The sequence below is a fragment of the Anabrus simplex genome, chromosome 4 (assembly GCF_040414725.1).
Source record: "Anabrus simplex isolate iqAnaSimp1 chromosome 4, ASM4041472v1, whole genome shotgun sequence".
Classification (NCBI taxonomy): domain Eukaryota; kingdom Metazoa; phylum Arthropoda; class Insecta; order Orthoptera; family Tettigoniidae; genus Anabrus; species Anabrus simplex.
In genome coordinates, this window is record NC_090268.1 from 367,697,063 (window position 1) to 367,716,719 (window position 19,657).

At 38.2% G+C, this 19,657-nt stretch overlaps 1 protein-coding gene across 1 annotated transcript in view; it reads right to left on the minus strand.

Annotated features, from left to right (window-relative positions):
• Top1 (topoisomerase 1) overlaps positions 1-19,657 on the minus strand; it is a 296,538-nt gene that overhangs the window by 102,881 nt on the left and 174,000 nt on the right. The window contains exons 10-11 of the mRNA XM_067145807.2: positions 14,512-14,756; positions 45-296 (exon numbers count right to left, since the gene is read on the minus strand). Of these exons, the coding sequence (XP_067001908.1) occupies positions 45-296; positions 14,512-14,756 (497 nt within the window). The remainder of the gene's footprint in view (positions 1-44; positions 297-14,511; positions 14,757-19,657) is intronic.

The window sequence follows — 19,657 nt, forward strand, 5'->3', positions numbered from 1 at the left end:
TTGGAAACTGTTACATGAAATACGATATTCTTTTTACCACTTACAGTTTTGTCATGCCTAACTTCTTTCCACTTCCGTCCATCAGGTGCTTTAGGGATCTCCGAATCTTTACTGCAATTGATTATTACATCTTCAGGCACAACGCGTCGTTTGAGCATACCCATCTTTGGATGTTCACCACGGCCTCGAAATAAGCCAGGAGGTTCTATTTTGAAGTTGCCTATTCTTTCTTTGTGTCCATCAATGACACAAAAACCATACTCTTTAACAATTTCTTCATTCTGTTCTTTGATTTTCTGAAACACAATTAAAAATTGCATATGAAGTACATGCATATTTATGAAAAGGGTACAAACATATAAAAGTTGAAAGCAAGCAGAATGGTTGAAAAATACAGACGAGAAAGTCCCAAACAAAAGTCAAGATGATTATAGAACAAAGCACTGCTCCAACATTCAAGGGAACTGTAATTCAACAAGTAAAGATGGTTATACATCTTGGCCCCTAACAAGATGGCCACATAGCCTTTGTGAAGGAAAAAAAGAAAAAATGTCAGCAAGAAATAATTTCTATCATTCACTTTACATATTGTAATGCCAATTAGCCCAGTATCTACATTAACACAATAGTGAACCATTTCCAGAGTTTTGTAAAACTATGTTCTGCTGTTTCCACATGATATTCAAGTAGAGACCCGCTTCGGAGGCAGCACTGCCCAGGCAGTGGCTCCCGTGCCGAAGTGAGTCCGTGAGCACACTGACCCTGTCTGTAGCATCTGGTAAGGGTCCTAGCTCAGGGTTACGAGCAAAGACCTTAATGGAATCTACAGTGGAGAAGATGAACTTCAGAACAATGGGATTGTGGAAGAGGCAGCCCAGTACTCGAGAAGGAACCCTTATAACAGGGAAAAAAGAGATTATGAAGGAAGTGCAGAGTAGAAAGAAATAGTTAGGAATGGTTGCGGGAGTAAGGAGAGATTGAAGGAGCTCACTAGGAAATTGAATTCAACGAAAAAATTAGCTAAGGATAACATGATGGCAAACATAATTGGGAGCCACATAAATTTTAGGGAGCAATGGAAGGACATGTATAGATACTTCAAGGCAGAAACAGGTTCCCGGAAGGACATTTCTGGGATCATTAATGAACAAGGGGAGTGTAAATGCGAGGACTTAAAGAAGGCAGAACTATCCAGTCAGCAATATTAAAGGTGGATGGATATAACGATAATATCCTGATAAAGGAGGCAACTAATAATGGCAAAATACTAAAATTTACCTATGATAATAAAGACATTTATATAGATACAGAAGTTGAAAGCCAGATAGGCAGCTGGGGTTGATAAGATTTCTGGGGATATATTAAAGGCTATGGGTTGGGATATAATGCCAAAACTGAAATACTTCTTTGATTACTGTTTGCAAGAAGAAGCTATTTCAAATGAATGGGGAGTTGCAATAGTAACCCCAGTGTACAAGGGAAAGGGTGACATACATAAAAGTGGAAAATTGTAGGCCAGTCAGATTCACGTGTAGTTTGTAAACTCTGGGAAAGCATTCTTTCTGATTATATTAGACACGTTTGCAAGATTGCTAACTGGTTTGATAGAAAGCAGTTCAGGTTCAGGAAAGGTTATTCCAGTGAAGCTCAACTTGTAGGATTCCTGTACGATATAGCAGATATTTTAGATCCAGGAGGTCAAATGGACTGTATCGCTATTGACCTATCCAAGGCTTTTGATAGGGTAGATCATGGGAGATTACTGGCAAAAATGAGGGCAGTTGGACAAGACAAAAGAGTGGCTGAATTGGGTAGCTACATTTCTAGAAAATAGAACTCAGAGAATTAGAGTAGTTAAAGCATTTGTTATCTGATCCTGTAATAATTAAGAGGGAAGGGGGGGTTCCTCGCAGGCCAGTATTATTGGACCTTTATGTTTCCTTATGTGAAATCACAGATAAGGATTTTTGCAGATGATGTTATACTGTATAGAGTAGTAAATGAGTTGTAGGATTGTGAGCAACTGCAGGGAGACTTGAACAATGTAGCAAGATGGACAGCAGATAATGGAATGATGTACAACTTTTTGAAATTGGTTCTTTATAAGCATCAACATCAAGGGAAGCCATGGAAGCTCCAGTAGAGCAGAATCAGGAACAAGCCCAAGATGAAAAAATGGAAACAGAAGTCCCAACTGGACAGGCCATTGCCAACTCAAAACAAGAAATGGCAACAGAAGCTCCAGTAGAGCAGACTGCTACCACAAGCAAACCAGGAATGTCCGCAGACAGAACTGAAGATTTCTGCATCGAAAATCAACACGTTACATATCGACAGACCACCTCGCAACAGTGCATATCACAACGAAAGGAAGAGAGCGAGGAAAGAAACCAAAATAGCGGTTGGAACTTGGACGGAGAAGAAGCCAAGGAACAGGGATCGGAGAGGGGTTATCCCACCGACAACGCCCAAAAGGCCAAGGTCGGGGGATAGTACGCCATCAAGTTCGGCTACAAAACCGCCCACCAAGAAACAGAAAGAGGAGACAGTCATGTCCTTTTCGGAAAGACTAACTTCAATCAAGGTAGCAATAATACCTAAAACCTTTCCAGACAGGATACTGAAGGAGGAAGACTCGAAGGAACTTTCATCTGCTCCGATAGCGCAAATGAAACAGCAGTTGAACAGATGGTTTCCAGGATTCCTCGAGTCTCCAAGGCTGGAAAGTGAAGCAATGGTACGGATCTGTGCAAATCCAGAAACTAAAAGCTGGCTGAAACAGACAGTGGCCAATTGCAACCCTTGGAAAGAGGATAATTTGGAAGTGGCAGAAGCTAAGAAGGTGCTGAATACTACAAAGGTCAACACCAAAGTTTCCTCCTCCATTTGACAAGATGAAGGTCGATGATGTGCTTGTCAGGATACATCAGCATGACACCAAACTTTCGATGAAAGAGTGGAGAGTGCTGAATGCAACAACAACTGATGACTCAGGAAGGAAAATTGTTTTGAATCTTAATGAAAGGGCTTTTGAAGAACTCGAGAAGAGAGGCCTTAAGGCCAAGCTTGGACATGGGTAGATCAAATTTCAAGTAATTACGGGAAAAACAAAGGATGGTACTGAAAGTTCTACAGGACAACCTACAACATAAAAAATCAGCTTCTGCGAATTTCTTCAGGAAGTTCAAGTCCGAGGCTATCGATGTGGCTCTTATACAAGCACCATGGGTAGCTAAGGGCAGACTAGCAAGACTGGCGGAATCTGGAGGTAAGCTAATATACGATACTAAATCAAATGTGCCTAGAACAAGTTTACTTGGGAGCAGAAAACTAAAATGCCTTCTGTTGCAGGAACATTGTTCAAAAGACTTAGTGGTGACCAAGATAAAACTTACAATAGAGCAAATTAATGTATTATTTGGGTCCACCTTTTCAAAAGCACTACGAATATTGCATTTATTAAAGACTAGAAGGTGCCGCAGGAACCATCCGCACCTTTTCAAAAGGTGGACCCAAATAATACATTAATTTGCTCTATTGTAATCACAGTTCAATACGGATCTATCATTATGAAACTTACTTCATTTAATTAAGATAAAACTTGGAAATTGGGAAGGTCCCAGAGAAATAACTATAGGCTCTGCATACCTCCCATATGACTTAACTAATCTACCCCCATCAGAAGATGATAACCTATTTTGCAATGCAAAGAGGTAAGGCGAATACCTAGTCCTTGGAGCAGATGCAAATTTACACCACACGGCATGGGGCAGCATGAACTGCAATGCAAGAGGTGCGTCTTTACTAGAGTTTATTATTGGAACTGAGCTGAGGATACTAAACCTAGGAAACAAGCCACATTTATAAATAAAAATCGTAGGGAGGCAATAGACATTACACTAAGCACTACGAATATTGCAAACTTTATTAAAGACTGGAAGGTGCTGAAGGAACCATCATTGACAGACCACCAGCACATCCAATTTGCAATATATGCAGATAGATACAGTTTTAGGGAAGGCTGTACAAAAAATTCCAACTAACGTGAGAGGACAGAAAGAACTGGATGAGGCAGTGGAACTATTAGAAGAGGCCATTATAGACTCATTCCACCACAACTGTCCTCTCAAAGAAAACAAGAACGCCAAAAAAGTAAGGTGGTGGAACAACAAACTAGCCAAAATAAAAAAAGAGGTTAGGATGTTGTACAGAATATCATCTAGAAATGGTATGTGGGACGTATATCATAGGAAACTCACCGAGTATAACCTAAGAGATACAGAAAGCAAAAAGAAAATCTTGAAGACTGTTCTGTGAGAAAGTGGAATCACACACTGAAATAGCAAGGCTCCAGAAGGTTCTGAAAGCAATCCATATAAATCCGGTGGGGACATTGGAGAAACCAGATGGGTCGTTTACTCAGACAGGGAAGGACACGCTGGAGATGCTAATGGCGTGTCACTTTTCTGAGGCTGAGGAGATGACAGAACAAGAAACGGTTGGAACAGAGACCGAAGCTCAAAGAGCAGACTCAAACTGTGCCAACAGTATAATAAAACATAAGCATGTACAGTAAAATAGGCAATCGACACGTTTCACCCTATAAAGGCTCCAGGGCCAGATGAGATACTTCCAATACTCCTACAGGAAGGACGGGAGATACTCGTCAATGCCATGACGGACCTCTTCAGAGCTAGTCTAGCTTTAGGGTACGTGCCGAGACCATGGTCTGAAGCTAAAGCAGTATTCATACCTAAGCCTGGAAGGGCAAATTATGCCCAAGCCAAAACATACAGACCTTTATGATTAATCTCCTTCATGCTGAAAGCAATGGAGAAAATTCTGGATAAATTTATCAGAAGAACAGTGCAACTGAACTCAATGTTACATGAACATCAGTTCGCATATAGACCTGGCAGATCCACTGAAGTAGCACTCCACCAGTTGGTTTGTAAACTAGAGGAAAGCCTAGAATATAAAGAAATTGCACTGGCGGCATTTCTAGATATAGGAGCATTCAGCAGTACAACCTATGACTCTATGACCAAAGCATTGGAAAAGAACAAGGTGAGTAAAACCGTCATCAAATGGATTAAGGGGACACGGAACGCCCTATGCTTACAATGTTAAATCATGCTTCACAAAGGTACATTTTTCTAAAAACCTATTACGGCTATCAATTTGAAAATTACACAGCATGTACCTACATATCTTGACTTGGTACTGAAATAACTGGTTTTGAATAATATGAAATACTTTCTGATTTTTGAATTATTATTTGGAAGTTACAAATTTTGGCAATTTTTTGCCACTTTTTACTATAATAAAATACTTTATATCTGACCTACAACAATAATAATTCTTTCAGCATGTGCACAACAACATTAGAAAGTAACCCTGAAAGTTTGAATCCTCTGTATCTCACACAACCTGAGAAAATGTTCCTCATGTATTAAAAAAACAATTACTTTCAGGAAATGGACTTTAAAGTCACAGCTTTAGTGCATGCCTGCTCCATAGCTTGGATTATCTTTATCCACTTCAATTTCATCTTCTAGGCTTCTCTTACTAGCTCTTCTGACTTGTCTGGCCTTCTGGTGCAAGTTTTTAGCAGCGATTTCAGCATATGTCAGTCTTTCCAAGTCGAGTTACAGCATGGCGTCAGGGTATGAGAGCCAATGCCCAGCCCCAGTCTTTGCAGCACTTCACATTTTGTGATTATTTCCATGGTTAAATGATGCCACATCATCATATACACCAAAATGAAGTATCCTTATTGACACCAAACACAGCTTTTTGCAAACGGCTCCATATAATGCTATTTACACATTCATTAGTATATTGTGTGCGACCATGGAAGCATTTTTCCAAAAGGTTGATGTATGACAGATCCCTGAAAATAGATTGTATTTCCTCCATAATATCATATGGCAGACTGTGAGGATGACTAAGTTTCTCCTGTCTCTATTCCTCTGTTGAACTTACATCAGCTGTCTTCTCCCCATGGACACAGTCCATGCTGGAGCTTGTCATCAGTTGATGACATATAACGGAACACTGGTTATTAAACGGTCAGCAACAAAGTTCTCTCCAACTCTGGCCTTCTTCGAATGAACACGCTTTTTGAACACACTAGTATTAACATGAGGCATACTGGATCATCAAAATACAGTAAGAACACCAAAGTAAACAGAAACACTTGTCATGTAATCATATCAACCATAAACAAAGCGAACAACAACCAAATCCATGACAATGCTGCCAAGAGTGAAATTCCACAGCAATATATTTCCCTCATCTACTTAAATCTACCACTCGATTGACATATATATAAAAAATACTGCTTCCATCAGTCTAAATGTCAAATTATCGGTACCTGCTATGCGGGAGCCTGAAGCCTGTGCATCATATTATAAAATAATTAATTAAAAATACTTCCAGCAGGAGTATTATCAAAATTTATACACCATTGGAAAGGGGAATGGTCACAGATACAAAATTCAAAATAATAAAATAAAAAGTTTTTTCGTTTTTTTTGTTCTGTGTCCCCTTAAATCCATGTTAGACGGAAGGAAGATAAAAGCAACCCTGTTTGAAGAAACGCTGACGGTTAGGGCCACCTGAGGCTGTGCTCAGGAGGAGTTCTTTCGTCTCTGCTGTGGAACTTGGTGGTGAACAAAATCACAGCTATGCTCAACGAGCAGGGTTTTTATGCACAAGGATACGCAGATGGTCTAGTGATTGTGGTACGAGGTAAGGCGATGCATGTTACCCAGGATCTCATGCAAAGATCACTTAACCTTGTGGAGAACTGGTGTCGGGAAGAACAACTATCAGTCAGCCCAAACAAGATAACTCTGGTCCCTTTTACAAGAAGGAGAAAATTAGAGGGAAAGACATCACTGAAGCTATTTGGACAAGAGAGATATATATATATATATATATATATATATATATATATATATATATATATATATATATATATATATAGAAGAACAGGTACTGCACCTAGGTGTAGTGTTAGATAAAAATCTAACCTGGAATCCATATATAGAAAGGAACATAACCTAGGCCAAGAACTTGCTGTATGCATGTAAAAGAGCCGTCGGGAAGACATGGGGCCTAAGACCATCAATGGTAATGTGGATATATACAATGATCATTAGACCGTTGATGGCCTATGCTGCAATCATCTGGTGGCAGAAAGTAAGTCAAGGAAAAGTCAGCAGTAGGTTGGATAGCCTACAGAGAATGGCATGCATAGCCATAACCATAACTGGGGCTATGAGAACTACACTGACAGAAGCCTTGAATACTTGACTAGACCTCCCATCACTATGCAATTTCATAAAAGGACAGGCTAGAATGAGTTCATACAGATTGGCAAAATCAGAGTGCTGGAATGCACAAAGACCCAAATATAGGACACTGTAGAGGAAGTTCTACACATGCCTTCTGATCATATGACACCAAAGTACAACTTTGAAAAACCGTTTGAGACTCAGATAATAAAAAAAAAAAAAAAGAAGACTGGGATATCAACAAATGGAATACTGAAAAAGAAGATATAGTGTGGTGGACTGATGGCTCGAAGACTGTAGATGGCACAGGAGGAGGGGTCAATGGGGGAAGACTTGAGAGGATGAGCCTGGGCAAACACACTACAGTCTTTCAAGCTGAAGTGATAGCTATCAACATGTTTTAAGAAAATCTGAAAATGAACTATTGGAATAAGAACATTTTCATTTTTACGGATAGCCAAGCGGCCATTAAGGGACTAGAAGCAGTCTGGATAATATCCAGAATTGTTTGGTATTACCATTCACTTCTCCTGAAGCTCTCAAGGTACAACATTGTCAAAATAATATGGGTACCAGGGCATGCAGGTATAGAAGGAAATGAAAAGGCAGATAAACTGGCCAGGAAAGGGACAGAAACATATTTTGTAGGCCCAGAACCTGTATGCGAGATTTCCTATGGACAAGCCCGACACTACATAGGAAAATGGGTTCAAAAGAAACAAATGGAGAACTGAAAAAACACTCCAGGATGCAGGCTTGCAAAGTAACTGATAAAAGGACCAAACAAGAAGCACACTAAAGAACTGTTGAAACTCAGCAGAGAAAATATACGATGGGTAGTAGGACTGTGCATGAGACACTGCCATCTGAAAAAACATCTACAGAGAATTGGAGTAATAAGAGACATATGTAGAAAATGCAATGAAGCAGAGGAATCAGCTGAACACATACTTTTCGAATGTGAGGTGCTGGACAGAATCAGACTCTCTACTTTAGGACTACCAGTCTGAATCAAATAAAAATCATGACTAGTGTAATAATATTTCGTTCGTGAATAAATTTGGTAACCATTTGAGATTGAAGACTAGCATAGTAGCAGCTCGCCCCGTAAGGTCATTGACAGCAAGCGAGTACATATTGTTTGGTTCAGACCAGTGTTATGCCATTTGAATTTGTGGAAAATTTAGTTGAAACTGAAGTAAAATAAAACTAAATTCCCCAGTCATCTGAGTTGTCGTATTTTTCGCAAAAATGTCGCTAAAGTTGGTTTGTTGGTGGTTTATTTTAAAGGAATTGGACGGTTAAGATGGCTGGCATGGTTGGACATGATTAAGAGCAGGAATTTCCGAATTAAGTGAGAGGTCTCAGAAATATAGCAGACTTAAGGAAAAGAAAAAAGTTTCAAGAAGAGAGCAGAAATATATACGTTCCAACATAGTGACTGACTTAATAGGTGTTATTTATATTTAAAACAAATTTATATCAAGTGTTTTTATTAAATGACAAAGTAAATGTAAACTTAGACACAAAGAAACATTTTACTTCTTCTTTTCTTCTTTTGTGCCGTTAGGCGTCGGGACATTTCAGCCATTTACTAAAGTTTCTGCTGTCGTGCACCATTCTCTGAACCTCACCCAGGGTCTTCCCTCGCTTCCTGATCAGCATTTTAGTTCTTTCTATATGTAATAAGGATGTAAGTTCAAAGGGCAGAGCAGATTAAAATTTTAGCATATAGTTGACTAATTTAGTAGATATCCATTTATGATTTGAAAGTTTCTATTTACTGTAATAAATTGACATAGTAAGTAAGTAGGTTGAAACATAAAGAATATATAACTGTTGTGATTATAAGTGTATCTGTTACAATGTACCAAGTCCAAAGATTATTGATGTTTTGGCACCGCTGAGGAAGAGAGTAACGCTCTCGAAACATGTACGGGAATTAGGTATAATAAAATATGTAAAATATTGACAAGGCGGGAAAGTATTTTATAGAAATTTGCATATAACTCAATATGGACAGGAATAACCAACATGGTGAAAATAATTGATTCAAAGTATTAAAGATATCGATGTCAAACTTGGAACATGTACTTGCTAGGTTGCTTAGTAGTCTCTACAGCGTGATACTTTTCAAAGCAGTACCGTCTGTGGTTCCATTTAATAATCTTTCTAAGCACAGTGCAGTAGGAATTCTTTATTTGTGCCTCTTGCGTACTTACTGTATTCAAGTATGCAAGTATTTCTCTCTACGGTTACTCCCCATTTTAGTGTTAGCTTTAATCCTTAGAAATATCCCATTCACTGTCACTTGATACCTATGATAACCGGTCCGCACATAATTTGTCACAAATATTGGTATCCATCAAAAACTGAATCCACCGCGCCATGTTTACATCCACACCGGAATTCCCGGGAATAGCTCTGCATATCAATACTATTTTGTTCAAGAAACAAAGATGCAGTGATAGTGATATTTTATATTCCACGACTATACCATTTGGAACTCATAATCTTGCCCACAATTATATCAATGGTCAAGGAAATACGAGGTACATAAAAGCGAGAATTTTCGCAGTCCGTCACCTATTGTCAGTTAAGGAACTACGAGAATTCTCAGGGCTTGTCACCCATGCAGCACATCAGATGATGAATCTGCGTATAAATGTTGAAATACTTTTGACGTCTCACAAGGCCCCATCATAACAACGGTCTCTAGGCGCACGCATAAGATCACCCATTTATATGGATTGTTTTAATGGTTACAAGGGGCGTAAAAACGGGGGAAGAAAATTCAGCACAAATATCACTGATCCTACTATTCCATGACATGATGGCAAATAGTTCAAACTATAGCTAACAGCGGAACAAGGTGAAAAACTAAGCTAGTACATAAAAACGGAAATTTCCCAGGCCGGTCTCCAATGTGTTAACTACATTTGAACTGTAACATGGGCTAGATCATGCTGACCTTTTGTTTCATCATACTCTGAAGTCTGTAAGTATAGCACGATCTCAAGCTTAAAGATTTTAGTCGCAAAGGCCATTTGCAGAGGAAAAAGGAAGAAATAAACAAACAAATATTTATTTGAGGAGTTGTTTGAGAGCCTGTTCAAGGTGTTCAACCTTAATACCCAACAACTCATCTTTTTATTTTTCTGTAACCTTGAAAAAAAAAATATTACAACACTGAAAACTATTCTTTTCCAGTCAACAAACAACAGTCTGATGTCAATAACTTCTTCTTTACAGGCTTTCTTGTTGTGACTAAGAAATCTTTATCTTTTTTCTTCCTTTTTCTTTTTATCGGTTTGCTTCACACCACACCAACACATAGGTCTTATGGTGGTGGGATAGGAAAGGGCTAAGAGTGGGAAGGAAGCAACCGTGGCCTTAATTAAGGTACAGCCCTAGCATTTGCCTGGTGCAGAAATGGGAAACCACAGAAAACCATTTCAGGACTACATGTAAAATTAAAAATTTATTTTAACAGTTCCACCTTATCAATTTCTTGTTTTCTACATTTATCACATCAGGATTTGCATAAGCAGCTGTCCATGAGATAAGACAGACCACATTATTTAGGTTAGGTATATTATCACCCTGTTAGTGCCAAAAGTTTGATGGAAAAAATAAAAATAAATAACAGGAAAATATACCGCATTTATGGATATCTACAGGTGTGGCAGTAATGCGTTTTATTGTCATAATGTTTAATTTTGTACGTTCGTTGCCTCTTCTTTTTTATTAACGCATACCATAGTAAGTTTTGTCTGGCGTCTCCAAAAATCATTTGAAGTACGTGGAGACATAAAATTATTATTAGTATTATTTGTTAGGTATGTTGGCGAGTAAAACAATCGTTTTAATTGGACAGCTTTTATCATGTTTTAAACTTACTTCTCTCCAAATATATACCTATATTGGCCTGAGTTACGAGATATTAAACGACCACTTGTTAATGATCTCGCCTGCTGTATAAATAGCAACAACCGCGAATAGTTCTCAACTAAAGTAAACTCGTTTCCTCATCCCGAGGTGGTACATCTCCTTTTAGACACACCCCCAGTGGAGGGGAGTTACATGTACCGCTTTCACCACATATCAACCTTCCTGCCATTCGTAAATCTCTGGCAGTCCAGTACCGGGAATCGAAGCCAGACCCCCGAAAAAATTGTGCTAACCATTATGCTGGCGGACATTATTAACTACAAAACACAGAAAAATAGCATGACTGATGCATGCTTGCAATGCGCGGGTTGGACACGAAGCTAGGCCTATTCATCTATTTGTGCAACGTCATTAGAGCTGCAGTAGACCTACGCTACAGAGGCGGACATTTCTTAACTACGAAACACAGATGTACCGCATGGATTCAACGCGTTTTTCATTGCGTAGGTCATACGGACGAAACTATTCACAAATTTGTGCGATGTCATCAGAGCTGCAATAAGACTTGTACCCGCTTCGAAGCGGAACCGTCATCGTTCTCGTACGAATTACGTTGGGGGGCCTTATAGGCAAGATTTATTTTTTTTCATTTTCTTCGTCTCGAAAAGCCAGGGGGGAGGGGGTCTAATACACAAAGGGGTCTTAATACACAAGTAAATACAGTAATCAACAATTTTTAACCGGGCTTTTGCTCTGAATGAAGTACAAACTTCTACGCTTGCCAACTGCTGGAATAATCTTCTTTTAGAAACAGATTTAGAGTATAATTTGGAGGGTTGTCAGGCCACTGATCATCTTCAGTCGCTGTTAGCGGCCAGTGAAACAGGGTCCACTCTTAAAGATATTCATGATTGGTTAGATAGAAAATATGAAGACCCAGGCTACGAGATCCAGACAGAAGAAGAGCTCGCTCATGATTTCCTGTCTCCTACCACTAAGGACAAAAGTATGGATGAAGAACAACCCTTGCCTAAGCTGAAACTGTCAAATGGTCCTGAACTCTGAATGTACATATAGATCTTATAGACAACTTCGGACCTCGAACTGCAGCCATGCTATATACACTTTAAGAGGATTGCATGCAAGATAACTGTTTGTAAACAACATAAAACTTTTCACAAAAGAAGCAGGCAGGTAGCACGCCAATCACCATAATGAATCTATATTAGACCTACTGAATCACACTCTGATTAATGTACTTAGTACAGAAAGCTAGTACCATAACGAGTAGAAGAGAAAGTGTGAGCTCTTAAGTTGTTCCTTGTTGGCTAGTATAGGGACTGTGATGAATCGTTCGCTAGGGGCAACACCGTTGCTATCTGAGGGTTGGTATCTGTAGTTGTAACATGGTTATTTTCGGTAGTGTTGTTCTGTGAAGGCAAAAACTTAATTGTTGTACATTATTGTTAAGTGAAAGTGAAGAGAGGGGATTTGGTGATGGTATTCTTTTATTTAGTGTAAATATAGTGCTGAGTTTATAAAACTTACAAAAATACCGACGAGGAAAAAATGCCTACTTGCTTCGTTCCAGGATGTAAGTCTGGCTACAAAACTACAAAAGGTAAACACTTCTTCAAACCACCTAAAAATGAAGCAGAATTTTCAAAATGGGAAAATGCGATTCCCAGAAAGGACAAAAAGCTTTCTGATAAGTGTTATGTGTGCGATTCACATTTCTGACAAATTTATTGTTAAATCTGAACAGGTAGAAATTCCTAGAGATAGATGGAAACTGAAAACTGGCGCTGTCCCTCATATATTCCCCAATTTGCCACAATATGTCACGAAACAATTAAACAAACGAAAATCACCCCGTAAAAAACAGCTTCCGAAGACGGAGGAAGATTCAAGAAACAATTCACACAGGCCTCACCGCGAATTAAATTTCGATGCTTTTTCTGAGAGTGCTAAAAGAAATTAAATAGATTCATACACAGCTAAAAAGACAATAAGTTCACTTAGAAACAAACTACAGAGTCAGGGACATAATATAATGGCTATCCGTAATAAATTGAAAATAGCTAATGCTAAGATTTTGTTGCTAGAAAAACAACTAAGAGATTCCAAATCACAGTCAAATTATTCAAGTGAGCCAACATTAAGCAGAAAGCAAAAGGTGATTGACACCTTGCTAAGTGTATCCAAGGTCACAAAATGTCATAAATGTGTCAGCCTGCTTCACGAAAAGCCTACAAAAGAAATACTTGCCGTAGTCCTCACATTTATTAGGGACTATACCAATAAATACCGCACTGACAGCACTTTCCTCAACCATCCTTCAAGAGCAGTTTATAATGTGTTCGTGCAAGTTGAAAGTGTAGTGGAACAAAACCTCTCCTGTGAACATAGTCTATGGGATGATATATTTTACGAGTGTTTGGACAGTTTGCACAGTATCACTATTAATTCGAAATATTAGGATGCTGCGATGAGGAACCGATGAACTAGGGGAGTGATCACACTTCTTCCTTCTACTCGCTATGCTAGTACTGTACCGTATCAGTTTTATAGTTCCAGTATACCTAGCTGTGTTATTTGTGTTTCCATTTTACAGTACCTGGTATGTATTGATAACCCTGCTTCATTGAAGTTCGGTGTAATATTATTACTGTATAGGTTAAATACGGTGTTACTTTTCATTTCTTAGGTACAACTTATTTCCCTTTGTAAACACAGAATTTTCATAACTCTGACAGATCTCCTGCCACTTAGTCAGAGTTATCAAGAGCTGACTGTAATTTGCTTTCCTTCGATTCCCTATCATACAGCAGCCATGTTTTCAGAATGGTGACATGTACCAATCGCTTGATATGTCAGGTTCTACAACAGCTAGACTTGAAACAAAAGCTAATTTGCAGCATAAATACGCAGCTTGCTTATACACTGCACTTCAATAAGCTTTCCTCTTTTCCTTGTCACAGCAGCTGAGCATGTACAGTACCTAAACATTAACCAAATATTTGTTCAAAATCCTATTTTTAAACCACATTTACATTAACCTATGACCTCAACACTGATCACAAAAACACCTCTTTCCTCACTGCATGTAAACAGAAAATTATTCTCTAGAGATGCATCCGTTTTTTTTTTACATGGGGTTAAAAATTTGATTTTGTCAAAATTTCCAATATAAGGAACCTAAAAGCTAAAAATATGAAACCTCAGACCTGTATAATCCTATCCACAGAAATAATTGGAAGATCTAGACTTTACTGGCTGTTACATAATTTCCAAGTGGAAATATGCCAAATGTACTTACCTTCTTCTCTTCCTTACTCATTGCTTTCCTTTCTTCCGATTTTTGAACGAAATAAGCATGCATATGCTTGAAGTTACACTTGGACAGGTCAGTTATGGTTTCCTTTTCTCCACTAGTCATCATCTTCCGCCAATCTTTAAAAAAATTCTTATTAAATGCTTCTTTGGTTGTGTAGTCATGATCCAGCATACGAGCATAGAACGTTGCAACTTCCTCAGCTTCTTCAGATAATCTCATCTCTTTACCTACAAGTAAAACAGAATATTGCAAATGTTCATGTGTATAAAAAAAGACTTTAACATCATTCTTAACAATTAAAATCTGCAGGTAGATCCAGAAGAGATCACAGACTTAACAGTGAATAGAGTATTACACAGGCACTTCAATCTCCAGACCAAATGCTGAAAGGCAGAAAAGCCTGCAATGTGATGAAAGTATGTCCATAAATGCAGACAACATATAATGGTCACTGATGCTGATGATGAAAGTCATTATGTTTTATAAAATGTCACAAATTTCTCATAAAAACTAATATATTACTATTAGAGTGAGATGATAATTTCTTCAAACATCTCTGGTTAATTGCTTACATTTACGGTTATTAAAATGATACTAAAAAACATTATATTCTTTGATTGACTGTCTGGCTTTTAGTGCCAGGAGAATCTGAGGACATATTCAGCTCACCTGGTGCAGGTATTTCTATTTGACATTCTTGGGTGACCTGTGCATCTGGATGTGGGATGATGATGATGATGATGATGGAGGGAGAAGGTGAAACCTGGTGTCAGCACATAACCTACTCCTGTCAAATAACACAAAGGTATCTGATCAAGACTTAGTGTCTCCATCCGCCGAATGAATCACCATCAACAGCGCTATATGCCCCCGTAGCATAAGAACACTGCGGAGAGGTCTGGAATTTAATCTAGGCTTTTGGCATGCAATCTAAAGATTAGAAATTGTATAGCACCTCTCCTACCCTGCCAGCCAACATTCTGATGGTGAAAAGTATTTCCACCAATGGAACTCGATTCAGCTAACTAAGGCTAATTACTGAGTAGCATAAAAAAAGCACAACAATCAATTATCATTTTTTAAATTGAGATTTATTTTATATTCATGTCAACTTTGGGAGACTAAAATCAAATACAGTAGAGACAATACGTGACATTCAGCGAGATATCGAGGGACAGCTATTAGAGCTCTCTTTAGCGGATTGACCTGAGAGCTACTGATTCTGTCATAAGAACACGTGTATTTGTGTGTGAAGTTTTTGGTGTAATTTATGCGTTTTCAGTGAGTTGACACAATTAAATAGTAGCGTGTATCATTCCTTGATATCTCCTCTCAACATGAGGGGAAAGGTATATGCTGTGTTTGGCTACAGTAACTATGAAGTAGAGAAGAATGCACAGTCTTTCTTCAGTTTCCCTCGTGACAAGAAAATGTAATATTGTGTTTGCTTATATATTCTTCCAGTGACAAAGAGATTTTTACAGTACTTCATAATCTTCTGACCTGCTCGACCCATATTTTAACTGGCTTAAAATATAATACGCGTATTTTATTGTACAGTGCAGCAGTTAACCTTCAATACCAATGTGTTGTTGTAGGTGTGATCTGTGGGTTTGATTTAATTCAGGAAAATACATATGCATGAGTGTGGCTTGTGTTCCAAGTTACCCCATTTGGAATGCCGTTATGCGTTGTCAAGCACTGAAGAAAATATGGGTGATTTAGAAATGTAAATATTTTGTTGAAACAATATGATGATGCAAATTTGCTTTACCCTAATGTAATGGCATTATGGCAAGTATTGCTTATAGGGAAAGTTTGAATGTTTTTGAGGCTAAATTTATAGATTTTCTTTCTGTTAGGGCCGGTTCTACCATCTGCTGGTAAAGTGGCTGGCAGCTGCCCGGGAGGTAAACTACCTGGGGGTGTAAATCAGCTGGTATTTTAGCTTGCGTGCAACCACCTCTGCGCAAGCTCTGGGTAACTACCCAGAGCTAGACACCGATATACGGAGTTGGCTAGACTGATTTTGAGCGATTTCTCGCTTTCGAGTGTGGTGCTATCTATCGTCAAATGTATGAAGCTCATTTTGATTGTCTTATTTTCCTGTGCTTGCATCTGTTGATTATCATCATAAAGCCTAATAAGGGGAGTCTTACGAGTTATGGATTACATTTTCTTACGCCAGTTATAACCTGTCATGTAAGGCAGCGTTTTTGGAAAGTATTCTCGTCGTAGACTGGTCAAGTCGCTCACTCCGTAATAGAAGGTACGCAGGTTTTCACCGTCTTTCTAATTTACATTTAAAAAATGTATTTTCGTTCCCTGCCGTTGTTCTTAACTCTTTTTCACGCGCTTCCATATAGGCCTACGTATATACACCCACATTTTCCTTACGGACTTGCCTTTGAGCATTCTATCTGCAGGCTTCTATGAATTGATTAAGTATCTCCACGACGCTCTATTTGCAACTAGCTCTGTGACCTCATTTAGTTCCATATGCTTCCATTTATTGATAATGCATTTCATTCTAATGTTTAACTTTATGAAGATAAAGTTGGAAGGTGCTGTTAAAGAACTAACCGGGGTAAATATCCATCATAGGAAGAGGAATTCGAGTATGGAATAGTTTACAATTTCTTCGAAATCATTTACAAGAAGACTATGTAAAAAACTGGTAGGGAATCTGCTACCTGGGCGACAGTCCTATATGCTATATTAATCGTAACATCACTTCCTATAATTAGCACACATATAAAGCAGTTTCCTAGTAGACATAATATTGTGATTAAACATTTCAATGAAATATATTATTAACAAAAGAACGTATGTAATGAGACATACAGATTAATACAACGCTAATAATGAAAATAAAAAAGATTCGTCATAATGAAGACTCAAACCTGCAAACCTTGTATTATGAACTGAGCGCATTAGGAAGCATGGATAAGTGGGATACGTAGGACTAAGTCATACCTGGTGTCTGAAACCTGAAAAAGTAGAAAATTAAATGCCATTTGAAATTATTTCCAAATAGGTTTTGATTTTATGTCCTTTTCGAGTTTCTTTGCGAAAGCTTGACGTTTAAAATGTGTTCCCTACGCTACCGATGCGAGAGGCTGGTGTGACCGTTGCAACTCAAAGGAAGCATTAATGTTCAACATCCTGCAATACAATATCGATCACTGTTAGAGTGTAATGCTTTTTTCAGTATACTAAGCTAATTTGTGTTGTATGTCACAAGAATTACAGCTAATAATGTTCAGCTCTCAAAACTTGCCCGGCAGGTCAAGTCTTATCAGGCCCTCGAAGTGGCCGATAAATTACGCGCCCGGTAACAACGTTTTATGCTGCCAATAGCGCTACCTGGGAGTGGTCGAACGGAAACATCCTTTTACGCGGAGGGCAAGTTAAGAAATTATTATATTAATAAAAACCACCTTTCCAATACACAATGTCCTTTATATTTAGGATAAAACCATTTAATTACGAATAGTACATGTTTCGCTCAATCTCAGTGAACATCATCAGCTATAGATAACATAAACCATGGTGGGTCAGGGCCCTGATCCTGGTATATATAACAAAAGAATGTCTAAGATACATTAATAAAATATGAATTTTAACAATTGAGCGAAGATATAATGGTCAACGATTATACGAACATCTAATCACTACATACTATAGTAACATTTTAAAGTCATTAATTCCAGTTTACATTTTAAGCAATTTTAATGATCAATTTGTTTTAATAGACATAATATAATCTTATTGATTATTTTTAAATTGTTGAAATTCATATTTTATTAATGTATCTTAGACATTCTTTTGTTATATATACCAGGATCAAGGCCCTGACCCACCATGGTTTATGTTATCTATAGCTGATGATGCTCACTAAGATTGAGCGAAACATGTACTATTCGTAATTAAATGGTTTTATCCTAAATATAAAGGACACTGTATATTGGAAAGGTGGTTTTTAGTAATATAATAATTTCTTATTCTGAAATCCAATACGGTTGTAAAATGAGATTTATAACTTGTAACGAGGGCAAGTTACGCACTACTTTACCAGTAGGTGGTAGAACTGGCCCTTAGTAGGCTTCAAGTTAAAAGGAAAATTGTCCAGCTCTTAAATGTAAATTCATTGAATCATGTGTGTAAGGAATGTGCCGATATTTTTGTTGACAAGTGTTTTAATATGATGATACAATGCTTTTAAATGAGAAAAAAGAAAAATCTAGCCGTGAACGTTCAGGCAGGAATTCTAAAGCTAAAAAAGTAATGCATAAATGAAAGATCAATCCCTTTCACAGCAGCCCATTTCACATCTTAATTATATGTCTAATTTCAGTTTTTAAATAATAACCTGTTAAGTAATTCTTCATTCATTTATCCAGAATTGCTTTAGCAACTTCGAAATTAATAACTTGGTAACACTTTCTAAACATAATTTATTTATCCATTTCTGTATATACATCTCCACTGATATTTGAAATTAGTGCAAATTTTCAAGTCAAGCCACTAGGAGTGCAACTTGCGACTTGTCTCCCATTTTAACAATGCTAAATCCAGAAGTGTTGCGTATTGTCTCTACTGTATTTGCTAAAATACCACTTTAAACTCATGAGAAACTGAATTAGAGATAACTGACTAGTAGTTTGTAGCACCTCCTTTTGCCTTGATAATAATAATGGGATTTAGCCATGGAGTCGGATTTTTTGCCTTGATGACAATGGCAATGTGATGAGGTATGACTCCAAAAGACACTGGAAGTGATATGGGAGCCATGCTGATCTATGATTGTTGCACAATCTCCCATAATCCACGAAGATTGGTCGGAGCACAGCTCAGGTCATGCACATCTATCGACAGCATCCCAGATGTGCCCAATGGGATTGAGATCAGGATTCCTTGGGGAGCCATCCGTGGAGTGCTCATTGAACCAGTCAGCTCCAATTCAGAAGCGATGGGCTTGGAGCATTGCCTTGCTGTAGGTACAGGTCGCCTGCAGGGTGCTGGAGGCAAACGAAGGGATGAATATGATCTGCCAGCATCTTCTTGTAACGTTTGCTGGTGATGGACATTGTCAGAATGTACCAGCATTCCCATTTCATCCCACATG